At 40.3% G+C, this 21,821-nt stretch overlaps 2 protein-coding genes across 5 annotated transcripts in view; one reads left to right on the forward strand and one right to left on the reverse strand.

Moving 5' to 3' along the window:
• The window catches only part of CD86 (CD86 molecule), a 174,917-nt gene that overhangs the window by 137,762 nt on the left and 15,334 nt on the right, over window positions 1-21,821 (reverse strand). The window lies entirely within an intron of this gene.
• ILDR1 (immunoglobulin like domain containing receptor 1) overlaps window positions 1-21,821 on the forward strand; it is a 64,392-nt gene that overhangs the window by 23,787 nt on the left and 18,784 nt on the right. For 3 of the 4 annotated variants that reach the window (XM_069079633.1, XM_069079630.1, XM_069079632.1), the window contains exons 2-5: window positions 6,972-7,142; window positions 15,297-15,446; window positions 19,910-20,029; window positions 20,909-21,055. In XM_069079633.1, the coding sequence (XP_068935734.1) occupies window positions 6,972-7,142; window positions 15,297-15,446; window positions 19,910-20,029; window positions 20,909-21,055 (588 nt within the window). The remainder of the gene's footprint in view (window positions 1-6,971; window positions 7,143-15,296; window positions 15,447-19,909; window positions 20,030-20,908; window positions 21,056-21,821) is intronic. The other variant, XM_069079634.1, reaches the window with a different exon arrangement.

Genomic DNA, 21,821 nt, shown 5'->3' on the forward strand with positions numbered 1-21,821 from the left:
TTTAAAGAATGTTAAAAAAAAAGAATGTTAAAGCCCCTTTTTTAAAAGGCAAATATCCTTTGGGGGTTTCGAGTATCAGTCATCTACATTTTTGTGTGGGTTACTCCAAGCAGAGTAGATGGGTTTCCTTCTTCCTTGTTACTAGGTAAGAAAAGAAAAGTAAATTTTTACTTAGGGGAAGAGGGAAAGGGGGCAAATTTTTATAATTTAATAAACTTCATAAGATCATAGATTTAAAGCAGGAAAGGCCTTCCAAAAATCACCTAGTCTATCCCTTCATTTGACAGATGAGAAAACTGAGACCCAGAGAGGGAAATTAACTTGTCTGAGGTCACACAGTGACACCACCAGGGTTTGAACTTGGGTATTTGGGACTCTAAATCCGGTGCATTTATATCAATACCACCCTAGCACCTTTGTCTTCTTGACTCCCAGTTCAGCCTTCTATCCCTTAGGTCACATGCACATTTGCAATGGGAATGTAAATTTTTAAGATCTTCCTTGCACCTAGGCTAAAGTGCACCTGGAGCCTGGGGTGGGAGCCTTGTTTTTCAGTAGATACTTCTTGATTGGCCAGTGAGTCAATAAGGTTGTTACATTCTCTGAGCCAGGAGAAGGCTAGATAAGCCCTGATGTGTAGCTTTGTTTTGGGGCGCACTTTGAGAAGTGTTCTGTGATTTGATCTGGATTCTGGGAAGCCGTTGTTGAGAGCCCCCCCTTGGCTTTGAAAAACCCAGATGTTGAAGCCCAGATGTTGATTTGGTATGGATGTAATGGTTGGACAGTTTGGAAACTGTCTACTTGATCTGTTTCTCTGTCTTGATAATTCTGTCTGTATAATCTGAAGTTCGGGGTGCTGACCTTTTTCCCCTGAGCTAGGTAAACGATATATATTTGACTGATTAAAGTAAGCTTGTTAACCCCTTTTGAGTTGCTTTCCTTTAACAAAGCAGATCCAAGAACCTGTGCTGGGCAGACACCCTGGGGACGCTGGGGTGCTTGCTGCTACAACATTGCATGCAGTAGGTATTTCACAAATATTGTGCTGTTATTGTTTACCAAGAACATCTCACTTGAACTAGACAGGAGCGAGCTCCCTCTTTTTAAAAAACATCTGACACCACTGAAATGTCAAAGGTTTCAAGACTTCCCCCAAGATGTTATTACAGCACCATGCTCAAGTCATGCAAGCAGTCTTTCTTGGAATTGAGGAGGAGGACAAAGGGAGCTTTAGCTAGATGATGAGAAAAGTTGCAGAAAGTGGGGTGGGAAGGCACCAAAGATTCATTTCACCTATTTTGCAGTTTTCTCTAGAAATCAAACAACGCAAAATCAATTACATACTAGATCCTATGTTTAAAGCACTCTCTCTCTCTCTCTCTCTCTCTCTCTCTTTCCCTTCCTCTCCCTCCCTCCAAAGTTACTGGAGTGGTTAGCCATTCCTTTCTCCAGCTCATTTTACAGATGAGGAAATTAAGGCAAACAGGGTTAAGTGACTTATTTAGAGTCATATGCCTAGTGTCTAAGGCTGGATTTGAGCTCAAAAGGATGAGTCTTCCTGACTCCTGGCCTGGAGCTCTAGCTACCCTTCTACCTAGTTGCTCCAAATCTTTGTTTCTTATTAAGATTCAAATACCCTACAGATTAGGGTCAGGGTGGCCCCATTTTGGGCTGGTAATACTTTAGAATAAATTAATTTATCAGACCCTTTAACTTTGAATAGTTTTGATAGATGGAAAAAGGGGAAAGCTTTGGGCCTCTGAGAAGAGTAAGTAGGAGGCTAAGGATACTAGACTAACTTTTCAGACTTAGAATTTTGCCCAAGGTTGGACCTGGTCCTTAGGCTGAGTAACTTTCCTTCCTGATTTCCCAACACCCCCCATCATGGCCACTCAGAGGCACTTAGCTTGGCTGACAAGGCTAGAGCCTGTTTGTAGGTCAATAGAAAGGGAAACCACAGGACTGTTTTTTTGTCAGAAGTCGAGCATAAAAATAGGAAGTTTCTTTTAAATCTCTTGGTTTTATTTCTCTCAGAAATGAAGATTTTTTACCTCTTTGCTGTACTATTGTTATAGCCTCCTAACTGATCCCCTACCACCAGTTCCTAATACATTTAAAATCACCTTCCTACTTTGACCCACAGAGTCACCCATTCTAGCAAAGAAGTAAAAATAAGCAATTCAATGACACCAACATATTAATAGAACACTACTACTTCCAATGCATCCTTCACGTCATTCACCAGTAATGCTTAGCTCTAATCATGCAAAAACCTGGTCAAAATGTTAATGATTCCCCCATTAATTCCAAAGTTCATTAATTTGGGATTCAAGACACTCCTGCCTGAGAGATGGGATGGTATAATAGAGAAGGCACTCAACCTGGGGTAAGGAAGACCTGCGTTCAAATCCCACTTCAGGCATATTCATTAGATTTTGGATGTTGTTTAACTTCTCTTTGCCTCAGTTTCCTCATTTGTAAAATGAGGGATTTAGAATCTCTTCCAGCTCAAAATCTATGATCTTATGACCTACCTTTGTACTTTTATCTCCCTCTACACAAACTCTCTTCTGAAGCCAAATGGGTTTATTCATCAGCCTTACACTCTGCAACTCCCTCACTTTTGCTCATGGTTTTCCTTATGCCTAGAATTCCTTCCTCATCCTTAGCTTTTATCTGTCTATCAATATCTTATACACATTCAGTACTGTAATGGGAATGCAAATTTGGAAGATCTTCCCTGCCCCTAGGCTAAAGTGCACCAGAAGCTTGGGAGGGAGGCTTGTTTTTCAGTAGATACTTTTTGATTGGCCAGTGGGTCAATAATGTTGTTACATTCTCTGAGCCAGGAGAAGGCTATATAAGCCCTGATGTGTAGTTTTGTTTTGGGACTCACTTTGAGAAGTGTTCTGTGATTTGATCTGAATTCTGGGAAGCCGTTGAGAGTCCCCCAGCTTTGAAAAACCCAGATGTGGAAACCCAGATGTTGATTGGGTATGGATGTAATGGTTGGACAGTTTGGAAAGCTGTCTACTTGATCTGTTAATGTCTTGATAATTCTGTCTGTATATTTTGAAGTTTGGGGTGCTGACCTTTTTCCCTTGAACAAGGTAAACGATATATGTCTGACTGATTAAAGTAAGCTTGTTAACTCATTTTGAGTTGCTTTCCTTTAACAAAGCAGATCCAAGAACCTGTATGGGCAGCAAACCCTGAGGACGCGCTTGGGTGCTTGCTGCTACAAGTACCCAGCTCAGATGCCATCCAAGCTGGAAGGGGTCTCTCTCTCTATCTCTGTCTCTCTCTCTCTTTCTCTGTCTGTCTGTCTCTTTCTCCCGCCCCTCTCTCCTTCTCTCCTTTCCTCTTCTCTCTTCCTCCGTCTTTCTCTTTCTCTCTTCCCTCCCTTCACCCCCACTCTTTCTCCCCACTAAACAATGGTAACACTTTTTCCTTACCATTCATATAACCCTAAGTACAGTGTATGTATGTATGTGTATATATATGTATAAATATTAAAATTATGTGGAATATATAAATAATATTTAATACAATATAATACATGTAATTAACAAATAATATATTAAATATATTGTGTAACTATAAATATGAAAATACTATGTATATAGTATATACTGTATAGTATGTGAATATATACAACATTGTATACATAATAAATACAATGTATAATGTTGCATTTATTATACAATATCAGATATAATAAATATACGATATACAGTACAACACAATATTACACAATATTGTAAACATAATAAGTATTTGTTATGCTATCATGTACTAACCTGTATTATATGTCTCATTCCAGTCCTACCCCCCCCACCCAAATACATATATACATACACAGTTATTAACTTCTTGATGACTAGGCTCCTTGTGTGTCACATAACAGGGGCTTAATCAATGTTTGTTGGCTAACTTATTTGGCAGAGAACACTTGAGTTTAACAGTTCTAAACACGTGAGTCTCTAGACGTATTGAAGGACACCTCATTCATGCCAGTTAGTAGACTAATCCATCTCATTTTCCCTTTCCAGTGCTAAACTTTGTCATACTTCCCCACTTTGTTAATGCATTCTCTCTTGACAGGCTCTTCCTCTGTCTCGCTTCTCCTATATTCTTCCCAGTGCAATTACATCCCAGAATCTGGTGTTTGTGCTTCTTCCTCCATTCTTTTTTGTTCCTTCATTCTCTGAGAAACACATACATCGCACCCCAGTCTCTGCTCCTGATACCAGTATTTTATTCCTTTATATACTTCTGTCTTGCTTTCCTTCACCATTCATTTCTTTTTTATTTAATTTAAATTTTCCTCTTTATTGTGTACCAAATAGTACTCAACAAACATGAACATTTTGTATAAAAAGAACAAGAAGAGTGTATATGAAACAATCAACTTCTGTTTTACATAGTTCTGTTTTGGTTTAAGTGTATATTAAATTGAACACAGATTTAGGGTTGGAACAAGAGGTCATTTAGTCCACCCAAATTTTAAAGAGGAGGCAACTGAAGCCAAGAACTATTAAAGAGCTTGCCCAAGTTTAGAAAAGTAGTAAGTGCCAGAGACAGGGTTTGAACTCTAGTCCTCTGACTCCAAAGTGAGTAGCCTTCTCCTTGTAGAGAGTATCTACACCAAAGTCACCCAGTTTGTTTGCATTCCCTTATGACCTTTTTTCCGCTTTTCTTGACTAATCATTTTACAAAGTTGTTTCAACATCTTAAGAATCTCCACCCTCTCACTGGAAAGCCCACCTAACCTCTACCCAGGGATCTCCCTAATGTCCCTGGGAAGGATATTGCATGATGTGGGAATCACAGGCAAAAAGTACAGGTCTTTTGACTGACGCCACTTCTAAGCCCTTCATCTCTTTATTTTTGCTTGTTTGTTTGTTTGTTTTTTGCTTTTTGGAGGGGGGAAGGCAGGACAATTGGGCTTTAGTGACTTGCCCAAGGTCACACGGCTAGTAAGTGTTAAGTGTCTGAGGTCAGATTTGAACTCAGGTCCTCCTGACTCCAGGGCTGATGCTCTATTCACTGGGCCACAGTCACCCCATCTTCATCTCTTTAAAAGAAAAAAGATTAAAAGCTTGACTCCAGGATTATTTCTGATTGTTACTCTGTTCTGTTTACTCTTTTATTCTGTTTCCTTAGTACTAATGAATGTAATTTGTCTTTTCACTTAAACTTATGGCTATAGAGTACCTTTTATTTATTGTTGTTTATTCATGTCCAACTCTGTGACTGTATTTGGGATTTTCTTGGCAAAGATATTGGAGTGGTTTGTCATTTTTTTCTCCAATTCATTTTCAGATGAGGAAATTAAGACAAACAGTGTTAAGTGACTTGCCCAGGGTCACACTACTAGTGAGTGTCAGAGATCATATTTGAACTCAGAAGTCTTCCTGACTCCAAGCCCAGCACTCTCTCCACTGTGCCTCCTAGCTTCCTTTGTATACATTGTCTTATTTGTTCCTCATAATGACTCTATCAGAGAGGAATGGCAGGGACTATCTTTTCCTATTTTACAAATGGGAAAATTGAGGCTCAGAGAGATGAATTTGCCATGGTCACACAGCCAGTAAGTTACAGGAAAGCACAGCTCCAGTCTTCTGGCTCCAAGTTGCCATCATAGCTCATTCTGTAATTCTTTTTCTGTTAATAAATCAGTGACTCTAAGTACTAGGAATGGTGCTAGATCCTGGGGATACCAATTCAAAGAGAAATTGGATTCTATTGTAGGTGGCTAGAACACTTTCATGGAGGAAGAAATATTTAATATGCCAAAAAATTAGCAGGGTTCAGAGAGAGGGGGATACCTATAATTCGGGAGAGTATGGAAAGGTTTCTTCAAAGATCTGACACTTAATCTGGGCTTTGAGGGGGTTCCAAGAAGGAAAGATAAGGAGGAAGAGAGCATTCTTCCAAGGCATGGGGGATAGCCTGTGCAAAGCTACGAAGGCCTTTTCATACATGGATGCTCCATCTCTTCCGCTACCACCACTACCATCAATAATGATAATGATAACAGGGAGGGAGGAAGAGAAGGAAATAAGCATTTCTTTAGTGCCTACTTTAGCTGCCAGGGGAAGCTAGGTAGCTCAGTGGATAGAGCTCTGGGCCTGGAGTTAGGAAGACCTGAGTTCAAATTTGGCCTCAGACAGTAGCTGTGTGACCTTGAGCAAGTCACTTAACATTTGTTTGTCTTACAACAGTGGAGAAGGAAATGGCAAACCACTCCAATATCCTTGCCAAGAAAACCCTATGGACTTTAGGCCCTCTATCCACTGCACCTCCTAGCTGCCCATAATAAATATATCCTCATTTTCAATCTTACAAGAACCCTGGGAAGTAGATGCTTTTATTATTCCCATTTTACAGAAGACAAAACTGAGGCAGACAGAGGATAAATGACTTTCCGAAGGTCACACAGCTAATTACTGACTGAGGCTGGATTTGAACTTGAATTTTCCTGACTCCAAGCTCAGCAATCAATCTACTCTGCCACCTAGCTAAAACTAGATTTTTAAGATCGTCAGATCAGAAACCTCTTTTATTCTTTTTGTATCTCTACCATGTTACCTAGGAATAGTGCTACCCAAATAGTTTGATAAATGCTTGGGATCACTGGTTCTTAGACTTAGAACTAGAATGTATCTTGAACGTAATCTAATCCAAAATTTTCATTTTACCAGTAAGGAAACTAAAGCCCCAGGACATTATTAAGTTATTTGTCCAGGGTCATACAGGTCTTAAGGTATGAGCCAAGATTCAAACCCAGGTCCTCTGACCAAATTCAATGCTTTTCCCACAACTCCATGAAGCCTTGCTAATGGTAGTGAATTCCATACAGTCAATCAGCCTTTACTATTTGCTGTTGTTCTTTAGGAAATTATCTCATACTCCATTGGGGGTCTCTTGTCTCACTTCACTTTTTTCTCATATGTTCTTGGCTTCAGGGTGCCTCTCCTTGCTGGTGACAGTGCAGGATACCGAGCGCTACGTCACACTATTTGCCTCTGTCGTCCTCAAGTGCGACTATACCACATCTGCCCAGCTGCAAGACGTAGTAGTCACCTGGCGCTTCAAGTCCTTCTGCAAGGACCCAATCCTAGATTACTACTCTGCATGTGAGTGTCTTCCCATGATCCTTCCCTCTCCACCCTGCAAAAGCCTTCCTCCTATGCTTGTAAGTGAAGAGGTATGGAAATTAACTGAGAGCCTCTTCCTAGCTTCAGTCTATAGGAGAATGTTTTTTTGGGGGGGTCTGTGCCCAGATATATTCACTCTCTTCCTTTCCCTTCGCCATGAAGATGTGTTAAGTTTTACTAAACTGTAAGCTTCATGAGGGCAGATTTCATGACATACCCAAACTCTATACATTTTCTGTCACCTCAACCATGAAGTATACAAGCTTGATAAAATGGGGTCTCAAAAGTACTTGCTTTCATGCAATTAGGCTGCAGAGTTGGAAGAGAGGGATCTTGGAAGGTATCTAATCCAACTTCTATCCAAAACAACCATCTTCACTTCCACTTTTCTGACAAATTGGTCAAAGAGAAAAGTCCCATACACGCAAAAATACTTATAATAGCCCTTTTCCTAGTAGCAAGGAACTGGAAGTAGTTTGGGTAGCCATCTGTTGGGGAATGGCTATTATAATATATGAATGTAATGGAAAATCACGAGAAACAATGAATATGAGTAATTGAGAGGAACTTGTAAAGGCTTACGGAGCAAAGTAAATGCAACCAAAAGAACAATTCACGCAATGACCATCATAAAGTAATGAGGAAAAAAAATGGAAAAACTTCAAAAATCTAGACAAGGAAGCAGTGATCACAGAGAACCAGCATTCCTTTATTAAGCACAGATTATGGCAACCTGACTTCATTTCCCTTTTTGACAGTAATTAGGCTGCTAGATCATAGGAATTTTTGTGTATATAAATTTCCACAAAACGTTTGACTGAATCTTTTGTTATCCTGGTGGACAAAGTAGAGATGAGGAAGATGATAGCAGACTTGACTAATTTAGAGGTGATAGAAAGACCAGACCTGATAAAAAGTCACTTATAGGTCAGGTCAATATAAAAGAATGTCTCTACTGGAGTACCCTGCAGGGGTGGGGAACCTGTAGACTTGAGGCTACATTTGGCCTTCTAGGTCCTTGAGTGTCACCTTTTGACTGAGTCCAGGTTTTACAGAACAAATCCTTTTATTAAAGGAAATTGTTCAGTGGAGTTTGGATTCAGTCTGAAGGCTGCACTTGAGGACCTAGAGGGCTACTTGTAACCTCGAGGCTGCAGGTTGCCTACTCCTGCTAGGGAATCTCTTATTGGTCCTGAGCTACTTAAAAACTTTACTAATAATTTGGATAAAGTTCTAGTTGGCATGCTCATCAAATTTGAAAGGGATAAAAAACATTAAATGAAAATCAGTTTTCAAATTTCAGGAAGCGAGAATATTTGGGCAAATCTAACAAACTGAAATGTAATAGTGATAAATATAATGTGCTTACCCTTAGGGTCAAAAAATCAACTTCACATACACAAAATGAAAAGTACAACTAGATAGCAGTTTGGGTTTGTTTTTTTTTTAATGGTGATTTTAGTGGGTTGCATGCTCAAGGAGTTAATACTGTATTGGCATTTTAAAAAACAATAGAATATTTAATGTTTTTTAATTAAATATTTCCCAATTATATAGTAAAAAATTTTTTAACTTCCATTTTTAAAAATTTTGATTTCCAAATTCTCTCTTCCTTCTGCAATTCTTCGACCCCTTGAGAAGACAAGCAATTTGCTATCATTTATACATGTGCAGTCATATAAAACACATTTCCATCTTAGTCATGTTGCAAAAGGAAACAAACCCCAAAAAAGGAAAATATTTTTAAACATTTAAAAATTATGCTTCAGTCTGCACTCAGAGTTCATCAGTTCGCTCTCAAGATGGGTAACATTTTTCATCACGGATCCTTTGGAATTGTCACTGATCATTGTCTTGATCAGAATAACTAAGTCTTTTACAATTGATCATCTTACAATACTGTTGTTATTTTGTGCAATGTTCTCCTGGTTCTACTTACTTCATTTTGCATCAGTGCATATAAAACTTCCTAGGTGTTTTCACAGCCATCCTCCTTGTCATTTCTTGCAACCATATATCACAGCTTTTTTAGCCATTTTTCAATTGATGGGAATCTGCTCAAATTCCAGTTCTTTACCACTACAAAAATAACTGCTATTTAAAAAAAAGAATCTTAAGCCATATTAAGAGAGACAGAGTCTAGAACAAAAAAAGTAATAAGGCTGTTGAACTCTGTTGAGAGCACATTTAGAATATCGTATTCAGGTCTAGGTGTCATATTTTATTTTAAATTAAAATTTGTATTGCTAGGTGGCACAGTTAATAGAGTACTGGCCCTGCAGTGAGGAGGACCTGAGTTCAAATCCAGCCTCAGACACTTAACACAAAAACTAGCCATGTGACCTTGGGCAAGTCACTTAACCCCAATTGCCCCTCTGGGGAAAAAAAGCAAAAAAAAATTTGTATTACTATTTTATGCATTTTGTCACCTTTATTTCCAAATATATTCTTTCCTTTCTCCTCCCCAGAAAGTCATCCCATGTAAGGATGAAAGAGGAATAAGGGGAGAAAGAAAGTAGTTCAGAAAGACTAACCAATGTATCAGCTGAGTCTAACAATAAATATGTTGCTCCATACTCATTGTCTCTGACCTCTGCAAAGAAAAGTTTCCCTAGTCCATGAACTAGAAAGGACTTCAAAGGTCATTCAGTTCAGGAAACTGACAGGCTAGAAGGTATAAGTAAATGTCAGAGGTGGGATTTAAACTCAAGTACTTGACTCAAAAGTCAATTTTTTCCCCTTGAACAACACTTTTTTCTTTTTTTTCAAATGCTTTATTAACTTCTGATTTACATCATTCATTTCCACCAGATTTTGAGTTACAAATTTTCTCCCCATTTTCCCCCTACCCACCCCACCAAAATAGCAGTCCCCCAGGATATCCCCTCCTCCAATCTGCTCTCTCCTATATTTTCTCCCATACCCCTTTCGACTCTTCCAGTGGATCTCTATGCCCCAGTGCCTGTATATCTTATTTCCCAATTACATGTAAAATAGTATTGATAATAGTATACACACACACATATACATATATATATACACACATATACATACATATTTGAATATTTTATTTTAAAATTTTGAATTCCAGATTCATTCCCTTCCTCCCTTGTCACCCACCCTTACTGGGAAGATAAGCAGTTCAGTATAGGATATACATGTGTGGCTAATGCAAAACAATAACATAGTGGATATATTGTAAAAGACTGACTATATTTCCCTCCCTCCTATCCCACCTCCCACTTGTTCTATTCTCTACTTTGATCCTGTCCCTTTTCAAAAGTGGGTGCTTCCAACTTCCCTCCCCCCCAGCCTGCCCTGCCTTCCATCATCCCTCCTCTCATGCCCTTCCCTCCCCTACTCTCCTGTAGGGTGAGATACCCTATTTAGTGTGTATTTCATTCCCTCCTCAAGCCAAATTCAATGGGAATAAGGTTGACCCATTCCCTTTTGCCTTTCTATTCTTCCCCTCCATTGTAACCATTTCCCCTTGCCTCTTCTGTATGGGATAGTTTACCCCATTCTGTCTCTCCCCACCTCCTCTCATTATATTCCTCTCTCACCTCTTAATTTCACCTTTTAAGTATCATCCCTTCCTGTTCAGTTGATCCTGTGCTCTCTATATATATACACACATTCACATATGTATTCATATGCCCATATAGGCATATATATATATACACATTTCTATTCCCTTCAACTACTGAGAAAAGTTTCATAAATTACAGTTATTGTTTTTCCATGTAGGAATGTTAATAGTTCAACTTGGATAAGTTTCTTATGATTTCTTTTCCCTGTTTACCTTCTCATGCTTCTCTTGCTTCTTGTATCTGAATGTCAAATTTTCTGTTCAACTCTGTTTTTTTCAGCAAGAATGCTTGAAAGTCCTCTATTCCACTGAATGACCATATTTTCCCCTGAAACATGATAGATACTCAGTTTTGCTGGGTAGGTGACTCTTGGTTTTAATCCCAGCTCCTTTGACCTCTGGAATATCATATTCCAAGCCCTTTGATCCCTCAGTGTAGAAGCTGCTAGATCCTGGGTTATCCTGATTGTGTTTCCACAATATTCAAATTGTTTCTTCCTGGCTGCTTGTAATATTCTCTCCTTAATCTGGGAATTCTGGAACCTGGCTATAATATTCCTAGGAGTTTTCTTTTTGGGATCTTTTTCAGCAGGTGATCGGTGGATTCTTTCAACTTCTATTTTGCCCTCTGATTCTAAAATATTAGGGCAGTTTTCTTTGAGAAATTCCTGGAGTATGATTTTTAGGTTCTTACTTTGATCATGGCTTTCAGGTAGTCCAATAATTTTTAAATTATCTCTCCTGGATCTATTTTCCAGATCAGTGGTTTTTCCCATGGGATATTTCACATTGCCTTCTATTCTTTCATTTGTTTGGATCTGTTTAACACCATCTTGATTTCTCATAAAGTCATTAGCTTCCATTTGCTCCAGTCCAATTCTGAAGCAATGATCCTCCTCTTTGAGCTTTTGAGATTCTTTTTCCATCTGGCAAATTCAACTTTTTAAGGCATTCTTCTCCTCATTGCCTTTTTGAGCCTCTTTTGCCATTTGAGTCAGTCTGTTTTTTAAAGTGTTATTTTCCTCAGTCAGGCTATTGACTCTCATTTCATAATTTTCTTGCATTGTTCTCATTTCTCTTCCCAATTTTTCCTCCACTTCTCTTATCTGCTTCTTAAGGTCCTCTATGGCCTGTAACCAACTGGTATTTTCCTTTGAAGCTTTTGGTGCAGGAGTTCTGACTTCACTGTCTTCCTCCTGTTCCATGCTTTGCTCCTTCTTGTCCCCAAAATAGGAGTGTAATGTTGGAATCTTCTGTCTGCTTTGTTTCCTTTGCCTGGTCATGTCGCCCCTCAGTCACTTGACCCCTGGGCTTTTTGCTACAGTAGGATTCTGCCACCAGACAGGGGAGCTTTCGTCCCAAACGCTGAGGTTTTCTCAGTTGCCGGAAGTATTAGAATGGTGCCCTCTCTGAGGTCTCCACACACTCTGGCAAGCTGGACGTACACCCCAGGACCTCCACCCTAGACTGCAATCCAGATCCAAGCAGCTTAAAGCAAGAGCGATTACCCCTCAGACTGGTGCTTGGTCCCCCTACACTCTGCAGGCCAGGAGCTGAAGCTGCCACATGGAGCTGGCTGGCTCTGCTGGCACCTCAGCGGCTTCTCGCCCTGGGGGCAAAAGCCATGCCCTCCCACTTACTGGTCCCAAAGTCCAGATTGCCCTGACCACTTACTTTGTTCTTCGCATCTGTGTGTTGATAAATCTGGAAGGGGCCACAGCTGCTGCTGATCTGGAGTCCTTCCAGCCAGGGCTGGTCAGGCCCGCCCTGGGGCTAAAGCCTTCATGTGCGGCTGGGCTCTGCTCCCAGAGCACTGCACTGGGCTATTCCTGCTGGCCTGCCAGGCTGTCCTCAGGAAGAGGTTAGCTTCTCTGTGTCATTTTGTGGGTTCTGCAGCTCCAAAGTTTTTTCAGAGTCCCCTTTTTACATGGATTGGGGAAGGTGGAAGCAGGAGCAGCCGGGAGGTCCTGCTTCTACTCTGCCATCTTGACTCCACCCCCACAACACTTTTTTCTGAACTGAGAAATGTGCATTTTTATCATCTCTTTTTGGGGGTTAGGCCTAATTATTACAATTACACAGTGTTTGGCTTCACTTTTTTTTATTGTGGTTTTATATTGGTTTCCTTGTCTGCCTACTTCACTTTGTGTCAACTCATTCAAACCTTTCTATGCTTTTCAATAATCTTTGTAGTCATTGCTGCTTATGGCACCATAATACTTGATTAAATTCATTCATTTCCCTACCTCATTTCCACTTCTTAGCTCTTGATAACTGTTATGTTATACAGATGCCCTTCAACTGGGGAACAGATAAATAAAGTATACAAGGCATTAATTTAATAGAATATTAGTATACTATAAGAAATGACAAATATAAAGAATTTTAAAAAGCATGAGGAAGACTGCATGCTCTGATGCAAAATGAAATAAACAGAACCAGGTAAACAATATACATAATGACTACAACAATGTTAATGGAAAGAAAAGAAAAAGCAAAACCAAACTGAATGCCTTTTAATTACAATGATTACGTTTGGCCACAAAGGAGAGAGGAAAAAATTGACTTCCTTACTTTCTGTGCAAAAGTAGGTAACTAAGGATTTGGAACATTCCAATCTAATCCAATGCATTAAGCATTTATTAAGTTCCTACTATGTGCCAGATTCTGTGCTAAATGCCTGGGATATAGTTAACAAAAAGAAAGACAATCCTTTCCCTCAAGGAGCTTACAATATAGAAGGGAAAGCAACACACAAAAAGAAAAGAGAAAGAGGGGGTGGAAGGGAACAGGACACTAGGAATTACCCAGGGTGGGGGGTGTCTTGTTCTATGGAGTTGAAATCAGGCAGAACAGCAGATGCAAAGTGGAGAGAGTACAGTGCATATGCTAAAACTTGGTCCATTGGTTACCTTTGCTGTTTTTTTTTTTTATCATTGTCACCAGGGATTGCTCCCTGAGAAGGGGAGAGAAGAATATATGCAGATTCTCCTTAACCTCTGTACAGCCTTTGACACTGTTGATCACTTTTTCCTCCCTGATTCTTTCTCTCTAGGTTTTCCAGACACCATTCTCTCTCCAAATTTTCCTCTACTTATTTGACCACTCTTTTTCTGGTTCTTTTGGTGTATCCTCTTCCACATCACAACCTCTAACTGTATGTTGTCCCTTACGGTTCTGTCCTGGGCCCTCTTCTCATTTCCCTTTATTCTACTTCACTTTGTTTTTTTTTTAAAGCAATTGGGGTTAAGTAACTTGCTTAAGGTTACACAGCCAGGTGTTTCTGTGTGGGTGCTAAGTGTCTGAGCCCGGATTCGATTCCCCAGGTCATCCCGACACTGGGGCCGGTGCTCTTACTCACTGTGCTACCTGGCCGCCCCGCACTTTGGTGATCCCATATGAATATTACAAATTTTGAACTGGAATGGACCTTAAAGAATATCCCATCCAACCTTCTCATCCTCATTTTACAGAGAGGAAAACTGAGGTCTAAGGAGTTTAAGTGCCCTTCCCAGGGTTACATAAATGGTAAATGATAGCAGCAGGATTTGGATTCAGGTCTTTTGAGTCCAAATCTAATGTTCCTTCTATCCATCATGCTGCTTCTACCCCAAACTTAACTCCTTTGTTGTGTATGTCTTCATCATTTGACTCAACATGTCTCATTTTACAGCTAGAATCTTCCCTTGTGTTGGTTAAAATGTCCCTGTTTCCTTACACACTGTTGGCCTGTCTGTTTCTTTGTTTTGGGCCCCCTTTAAGTCTCCAAACTAGTGGCTCAGACTGTAGTGATAGCAGCTTATCTATATGTCTTAGTGAAGATTTTTATTCAGGTGTGGATTGGACCCTGTGGCCTCTGAAGTGAAATTCTTCTGACTGAAATTCCATGATTCTGTTTTTTTCTGAGATAAAGGGAAGTTGACCATCTTAGCTTCTTTCATTGACACACTGAGGGAGAAATGAGCTTCACTCTTAGTAGATAAGAAATTGTGGTAGAGAGAAAAGGAGAAGCCCCTGAGTTCAGGAAGTAAGAAAAGAGGGAGTTACATAGACTCTCCTTTCTCCCCAATTAATAAAGCAGTTAAAGGTAGGAATCTCAAACCCTTGTCCCTATCTAGGTCCAGATGCTTAAAGCCCACCCCCAAGTCATATAATCTTTAATCTAGTCATTCAGATGAATTTGTGATGGATTTAAGAAGTCTTTGTGAAGAGAAATAAAGATTCCAACATTAGATATTTGTCCAGATGAATCTGTGATACAAGCTTGAAGTAAGCATGCACACTACACATGTATAACCTATGTCAAATTGCTTGCCTTTTCAGTGGGGAGGGGAGGGAAGCAGAGAACTTGGGAATTCAAAATTTGAAAAAGAATGTTAAAATTGTTTTTACATGTAATTGGGGGGGGGATAAAATATTAAATTACCAAGTTAAAAAAAAGTAAGAATGCACTTTGAGTTCAAAATTACTGGCTCAGGAGATGAAACATGACTGAGATCGCAGTACTAAGTCATTGATTCCTTTGTTGTATTTTGTGTCCTCAGCATATCAGGCGGCTTTAGCTCTGGGTCAGGATCCATCCAATGATTGCAATGACAGCCAAAGGACTGTCCGAATTGTGGCTCAGAGGCGTGGACAGAATGAGCCAGTTTTGGGTGTGGAGTACCGGCAACGCAAGATTACTATCCAGAACCGTGAGTGACCCACAAAATGCCTAGAGCTAGCAGTTAAGAAATTTAAGGAAAGGACCTTAAAGAATATTTCATCCAATTTTCCCTTCCTCATTTTACACAGGGAAACTGAGGCCTAAGGCTGTTAAGTGACCCACCTGGAGTCACACAAATGGTAAATGTTAGCAGTAGGATTTAAGTCCAGGTCCTTTGATTCCAAATTCAGTGTTCTTTTCATGCATCATGCTGCTTCTGCCCAAACTTCCCTCCCTTATGATATTTGAAACCTGGCTCTCTACCTCCAAACTCTCAGTCTTTTTTCCATCTTACCACACTGATTTAATATTCCTGGTGCATTGTAGGTACTCCTTAATTATATGTCAAATAAGTACATAGAGAGGCAAATCCTTTTAAGGAATAAAACTACTTTGCCTCTAAAGAATGCACTTTATAGATAGAAAGTGATTAAATCCAACTTGAGTCAGTTTAACTTGTCAATCTGATTCTTAACATTTTGTAGCCTTTTTCTCCCCAGAGGCCATGGGGCGCTTTCTCTCTCTCTCTCTCTCTCTCTCTCTCTCATGCTTTTTTGGATGGGGAAGGCAGGACAATGAGGGTTAAGTGACTTGCCCAAGGTCACACAGCTAGTAAGTGTTAAGTGTCTGAGGCCAGATTTGAACTCAGGTCCTCCTGACTCTAGGGCTGGTGCTCTATTCACTGTGCCACCTAGCCAGGGCTTAACCTCAGTCCATTGGGGTGATTCAGGCCTTACCTTCTAGAATACTGGTAAACCCCTGATTTCAGATTGGAAACTACTCTCTTCAGGGTCCCTGAGCCCCAGTCTGGTTGTTTTCCTGTATTAGAGCTATTTAACAAATCAGTGTGGCATAACAGAAAGACCCTGAAATAGGAATCAGGGGACCTAGATTTGAATTGGATATTTGATACTTACTACCTATGTGACCTTGGGCAAATAGCATCACCTCTCTGGGCCTCAGTTTTCTCATTTATAAAATAGGGATAGTAATATCAGCCTCATTGGATTCTTACAAGGAAAATCATAAAACTGTAAAACAATATATGAATTATTGTTGTTGAGAAGTGAATAGAGAGCCAAGAACCAGGAAGCCTGGGTTTAAGTGCCTTTCCTGATACATACTGGCTATGGGACTCTGGGTAAGTCACTTAACATCACTGCAGCTGTCTTGAGTTGCAGAGAAGACACTCACTTGCAGTATGGAGAGAGTTTCCACATTCGGATGTTCCCTTTAACTAATGAAATCAAAAGTCCACTTCCTATCTACCTCTGTCCTTATATTGTAAACTTTGTGCCAGAGGCTTCGTGGCAAAGTGCTCTGGTACATTTTGTGGGATTTCCCATCTCTCTGACTGGTCCTCACCTAGAGAATCTGAGGAATTCACACATGTGGCTATCCAGGGAGCTGGTACTTTACAGTGTATTATTTCCAGTTCTCTTTGCCAAGTACATGTCCCATGTCACAAAATTCAGGAGAGAAAAGCTTTATTTACAGACTGAAAAAATATAGTGTTCAGAGAAAATAAAAGCATCTGATGCCAGTGGGCAGCCCTACTCTCTTATTCTGGATAACCTCAGTCAGTCATGTATAGTCATGCATTAGCTAGCCTAGTGCTAACTAGCCTAGGGGTGGGGCACCTGTGGCCTTAGGGCTACATGTGGCCTTCTAAATCCCTAAGTGTGGCCTTCTGACTGAATCCAAATTTTGGATTTGTTCTGTAAAATTTGGATTCAGTCAAAAGGCTGCACTTAAGGACTTAGAAGGCCACATGTGGCCTTAAGGCCACAGGTTCTCCACCATTGACTAGGGCTTCTAGCAGCCTTCCCTCTCTTGGCTCTTCTAAGCCTGTCATGGTTCCTTGTTTGGTTCTGGATTGCTCCCATCAGCTGATATTGGTCCTACTCCCTACTGTTATTCTTCAGGAATTACTAGACCTTAGCCAGTAACAAACCCATCTGTGTCTTGGGCCCTGTCCTAGCACCACAGAGAAGTTTACTAGTCCCAGCAGGAAATCAGAATTCTCTCTTGCAGCTTTAATACAGTGACAGCCTTGGGACCTCTATATAAGATTTTTCTCTTTTGCATTAATTAATTAAATTAATATATCATATAAATAAATATAAAGATATAAATTAATTAAATTAACAAAATTAATCCCACCAATCACTGCTCATGGATGTTTGCTTTGTCTTTCTCATTTCTAAATGTCTGGTGTAAGTCATCAATACCAGGTTAGTATACACTTCAGTCCAATGCCTAATGTTCTCTTTCCTTCTGGCACCTAACAACATGTCTCCTACCTAAGAGAGCGCTCACTACCTATCAGGTCAAAGCTTAACAAAAGCTTTCCAGTTGTCTCTTCTAGACCTCTTGGGCCTCCAGGGAATGGAGCAGGGGGTGGATTGGCAGGGAATGGTCTGAGATAATAACTAGGCAATGTTTCTGAAACACTTAAAGTCCCATGGGTGGGGGAAGCTGCACATTCGATAGAAAATACAGTTTACTGGGGGACTGACCAGAATTGGGGGCAAAAGACAATCCTCACTGCCATTATTGCTATTATTTAAGTGTCCTTTACCTGGATCCTTTCAGGTTAGGAAAAGCCTCTGTTCATGAATCTAATTCTTAACTCATTTCTCTCTGAACAGTTATCAATTGCAGACCTCAAATTGTCCCACTTCCTCTTTTTTCTCAGTAGAATGTTTCACCCTTCTCCCATGCCACGTTTCAAAAATTTCTTTTACCTTGCCTCTCCAGCCCCTTCCTGGAGCCCTTTCCCTCTGTTCTACTTTATTTTCCATTGTTCTTTCATCTTGGCTGATATTAAAATTGCCTCCCCTAAATCCCCCTTCTATCACTGTGACCCTAAGGTAATTTTCTGAGTCTTTCACAAGAAGTCAGGGGTATGCTTTAAATACACATATAATGGGGAGTAAAATATTTCACCACAATCAAAGTCCCTTCACCCCTGTTCTAGCCAGGGGTAGGGAACTTGCAGCCCAGTGACCACGTGACTTTCTAGGTACTTGGGTACAGCCTGTAAAATGAGGGTATTAGACTCAATAGACTTTTATGTTCCTTCCTATAATCAGGTGAAGGGCCTATCGGCAGCTAGGTGGTACAGTGGATAGAGTGCTGGGCCAGCAGTCAATAAGACCTGAGTTCAAATTCAGCATCAGATACTTCCTAGTTATATGACCCTGGGCAAATCACTTAAACTTGCCGGCCTTAGTTTCCTCATCAGTAAAATGAGGATAATGATAGCACATACCTTCCAAGGTTGTTGTGAAGATTAAATAATAACAATATTTGTAAAGTGCTTAGCATATTGCCTAGAATATAGTAGACACTTGATAAATGATTATTTTCTTCCTTCCTTCTAAGGAAGAAAGCTCTAATTTATTATTTATTACTAATTATTTTATTAATTACTAATAAAACTTGTAAGCTGTTATTACTAGGAGCTCTTTTTACAGGTGTAGAAGTTGAGAAGCAGAGAAATTAAGAGATTAGCCCACAAGGTCACTTAGGTAATAAGTAGCCAACTTGGAGGTTTTAATTTTAACCCTTTAACTCCTGAGTGTGGTTTTTTCCTATCCCAAATTGTCTCTTTTACATAGATAACATTCACTTTTAAATACTTTCAGTTCTGGTCAACAGATATGCATTGTTGGGGGAAGGGAGATTGTCTTTGTCCTCCAAATTTATAAGCTAGTCAGGAAAGATGGTAATCCACTCAAGAACTGAGCCTACTTCTTCCTATTGATGAAGGTCACTAAACTGTGCTTTCTCAGTGCATGCATTTTGTCTTAAGACTTTTTTTCATTTGTTCAGTCCTTTCTGACTCATTGGGAACCTTCTTTGGGTTCTTCTTGGCAAAGATACTGGAGTTATTTGCCATTTCTTTCTCCAGCTCATTTTACAGAGGAGGAAACTGAGGCAAATGAAGTTAAGTGCCTTGCCTGGGATCACACAGTTAGTAAGCTCCTGAGGCTGGATTTGAACTCAGATCTTCCTGACTCCAGGCCCTGTGTTCTATTCACTGCAGTACTAAGTTGCTCTTTGTTTAAGACACTGTTGTCCAAGAAAGTGTTGTCAGAGCATAGTTATGTCAGAGGACCTGGCTTCAAATCCCACCTCTGCTCCTTCCCACCTTTGTGATTTTGGGCAAGTCCCTTAGCCCTTTCTGGGTGTCAGCTCCTCATCAAGAAAATAAGGAGTTGGACTAAATAATGACCTTTATGGTCCTTTTCAGATCTACATCTGTGATCCTAGGATGAATTTTTTTTTTCTACCGTATTCAGAGAGAAAGGAGAGTAAGTTCTTGAGAGAAAATATTTTTAAGGCAAAAGTCTACCCAGAGCACAAGAGATTCTTACAGGACTTGGAAAGACAATGGAGAAGATTCAGTACCTTCTCTTGACTACCCTGTTTCCTCTTGCTTCATAGGAGCAGATCTTGTGATTAATGAGGTGATGTGGTGGGACCATGGAGTCTATTACTGTGCCATCGAGGCTCCAGGGGACACCTCGGGAGACCCAGATAAGGAAGTGAAGCTAATTGTTCTCCGTAAGTACCATGTTCTCTTTCCTCTATGGCTATCTGCTACCCTGATACCTTTTTTTTAAAAAAAAAAACCCTCAAAGATAGTCCATGGATAGATTTCAAGGAGTCTGTAAATGTGGATGAAAAAAGAAATTACAACTTAGTTTCAGTATCATTGGTTTCCTTGGAAATCACAGTATTTTATTTTATTAATTTAAAAGCATTATTCAGAGATGGATCCGTAAGCTTCACCAGACTGCCAAAGCAGGCCATGGCAGAAACAAAGGGGAGAACTCTAAGGTTAGGCTCACTGAATGATCAGTTATATCAGTATCCTTATTTAATGTTGGCATGTACTCACCCCAGCTTAGAGGGGAAAACCTATGTTTAGTGCATAGATCAGAACTAGAACTGGAGGAAACCTCAGAGACCTTTTAGTCCAACACCAATTTTTTTATGTAACTTTTAGCTTATATTACTTTTTTTTCAATTAACAAATATGTATCCCTCTCACACACCCCTATTGCAAAAGAAAGAGAGAGAGAGGAGAAGAGAGGAGAAGGTAGGGGAGGGGAGGGGAGGAAGAGAAGACAAAATTCTTGCAACAAAAGTACAGTCAATCAAAACAAACTTCTGCATAAGCCATGTCCTAAAAATCTAAATCTCATTCTGTGGACCAGGTCTTGCACTCTCTGTTAGGAGGTGGGTGTCACAATGGCTTCCTTGGTCCTCTTGAATTTTGTGAACCCTATTGTCATGGTATGAAATTGTTTTTTCCGCTCTTGGCTTGCCCATGGAGTCATCATGGTAGGGAAATCAAGTGGTTTTTCCAACATAGAGAGTGAAGGCCTGGAGTAGGCACGTCTGTGCCTACCTAACTGGTATTGACTTGCTCCCTTACAGACTGGCTGACGGTGATTTTCATCATCCTTGGCACCATCCTCCTCATCGTACTGGTCAGTGTTTGCTGGTGTCAGTGTTGTCCCCAATATTGCTGCTGCTATGTCCGCTGTCCTTGCTGTCCAACCCGGTGCTGCTGCCCTGAGGAAGGTGAGGGGGCTTCTAGGGGATAACTTTCATAGGCACACCTGCCCAGTAGCTACTTGGTAAAGAAGTTACCTTTTTTCTTTTTTAAATCCTCCAGATTCTTCCCTCTCCCTATTCATTCCTCACAGGCTGAGAAGAGTTCACAGAATCCAGGGTTGGGGAACTTGTGGCCTCAAGGCCATGTGTGGCCCTCTTGGTCCTCAAGTGCAGCTCTTTTAGGTTTGTTCTGTAAAGCTTGGATTCAGTTAGAATCGTACTTGAAGGCTGAGAGGGTCACATGTGGCCTGGAGGCTGCAGGTTCCCTATCTCATTTCACATTTGGAAAGGGATCAGAATGAACATCAAGTTCAACCCCCACTCCCCACTCCCATTTTACAAATGAGGAAACTAAGGCCCAGAAATTAATTGAAGTGAAAATAATGTTTAAACCTCAACACCGTAAGAGAGGTGTCTGATTGCAGGATCATAGGGACACTTAGAGGTGTTCAATCCCAACTATTAATTTTATAAATGAGGACCCTGCAGCACAGGAAAAGGAAGTGACTTGTCAAGGGTCACATAGCTAGTGTCGCTAGAAGGATTTGAACTCAAGCATTCTTGATTTCAGGGACATCAACTAGCATTAAGCCATGCTGCTTCTAGTATGCCCCTCATTCCTGCTGCTCTGCCTAGAGAACTCTTTGTAGAGAGCTACTTCCTTGAAGTGAGTATAGATGATGGGGTATAAGAGAATGGGATGTGCTCCCCGAGAAGGGTCTAGGACTTTCAA

The sequence above is a fragment of the Petaurus breviceps genome, unplaced genomic scaffold, assembly GCF_028583685.1.
Source record: "Petaurus breviceps papuanus isolate PSGF00001 unplaced genomic scaffold, PetGlider_PUasm1.0 91067, whole genome shotgun sequence".
NCBI lineage: Eukaryota > Metazoa > Chordata > Mammalia > Diprotodontia > Petauridae > Petaurus > Petaurus breviceps.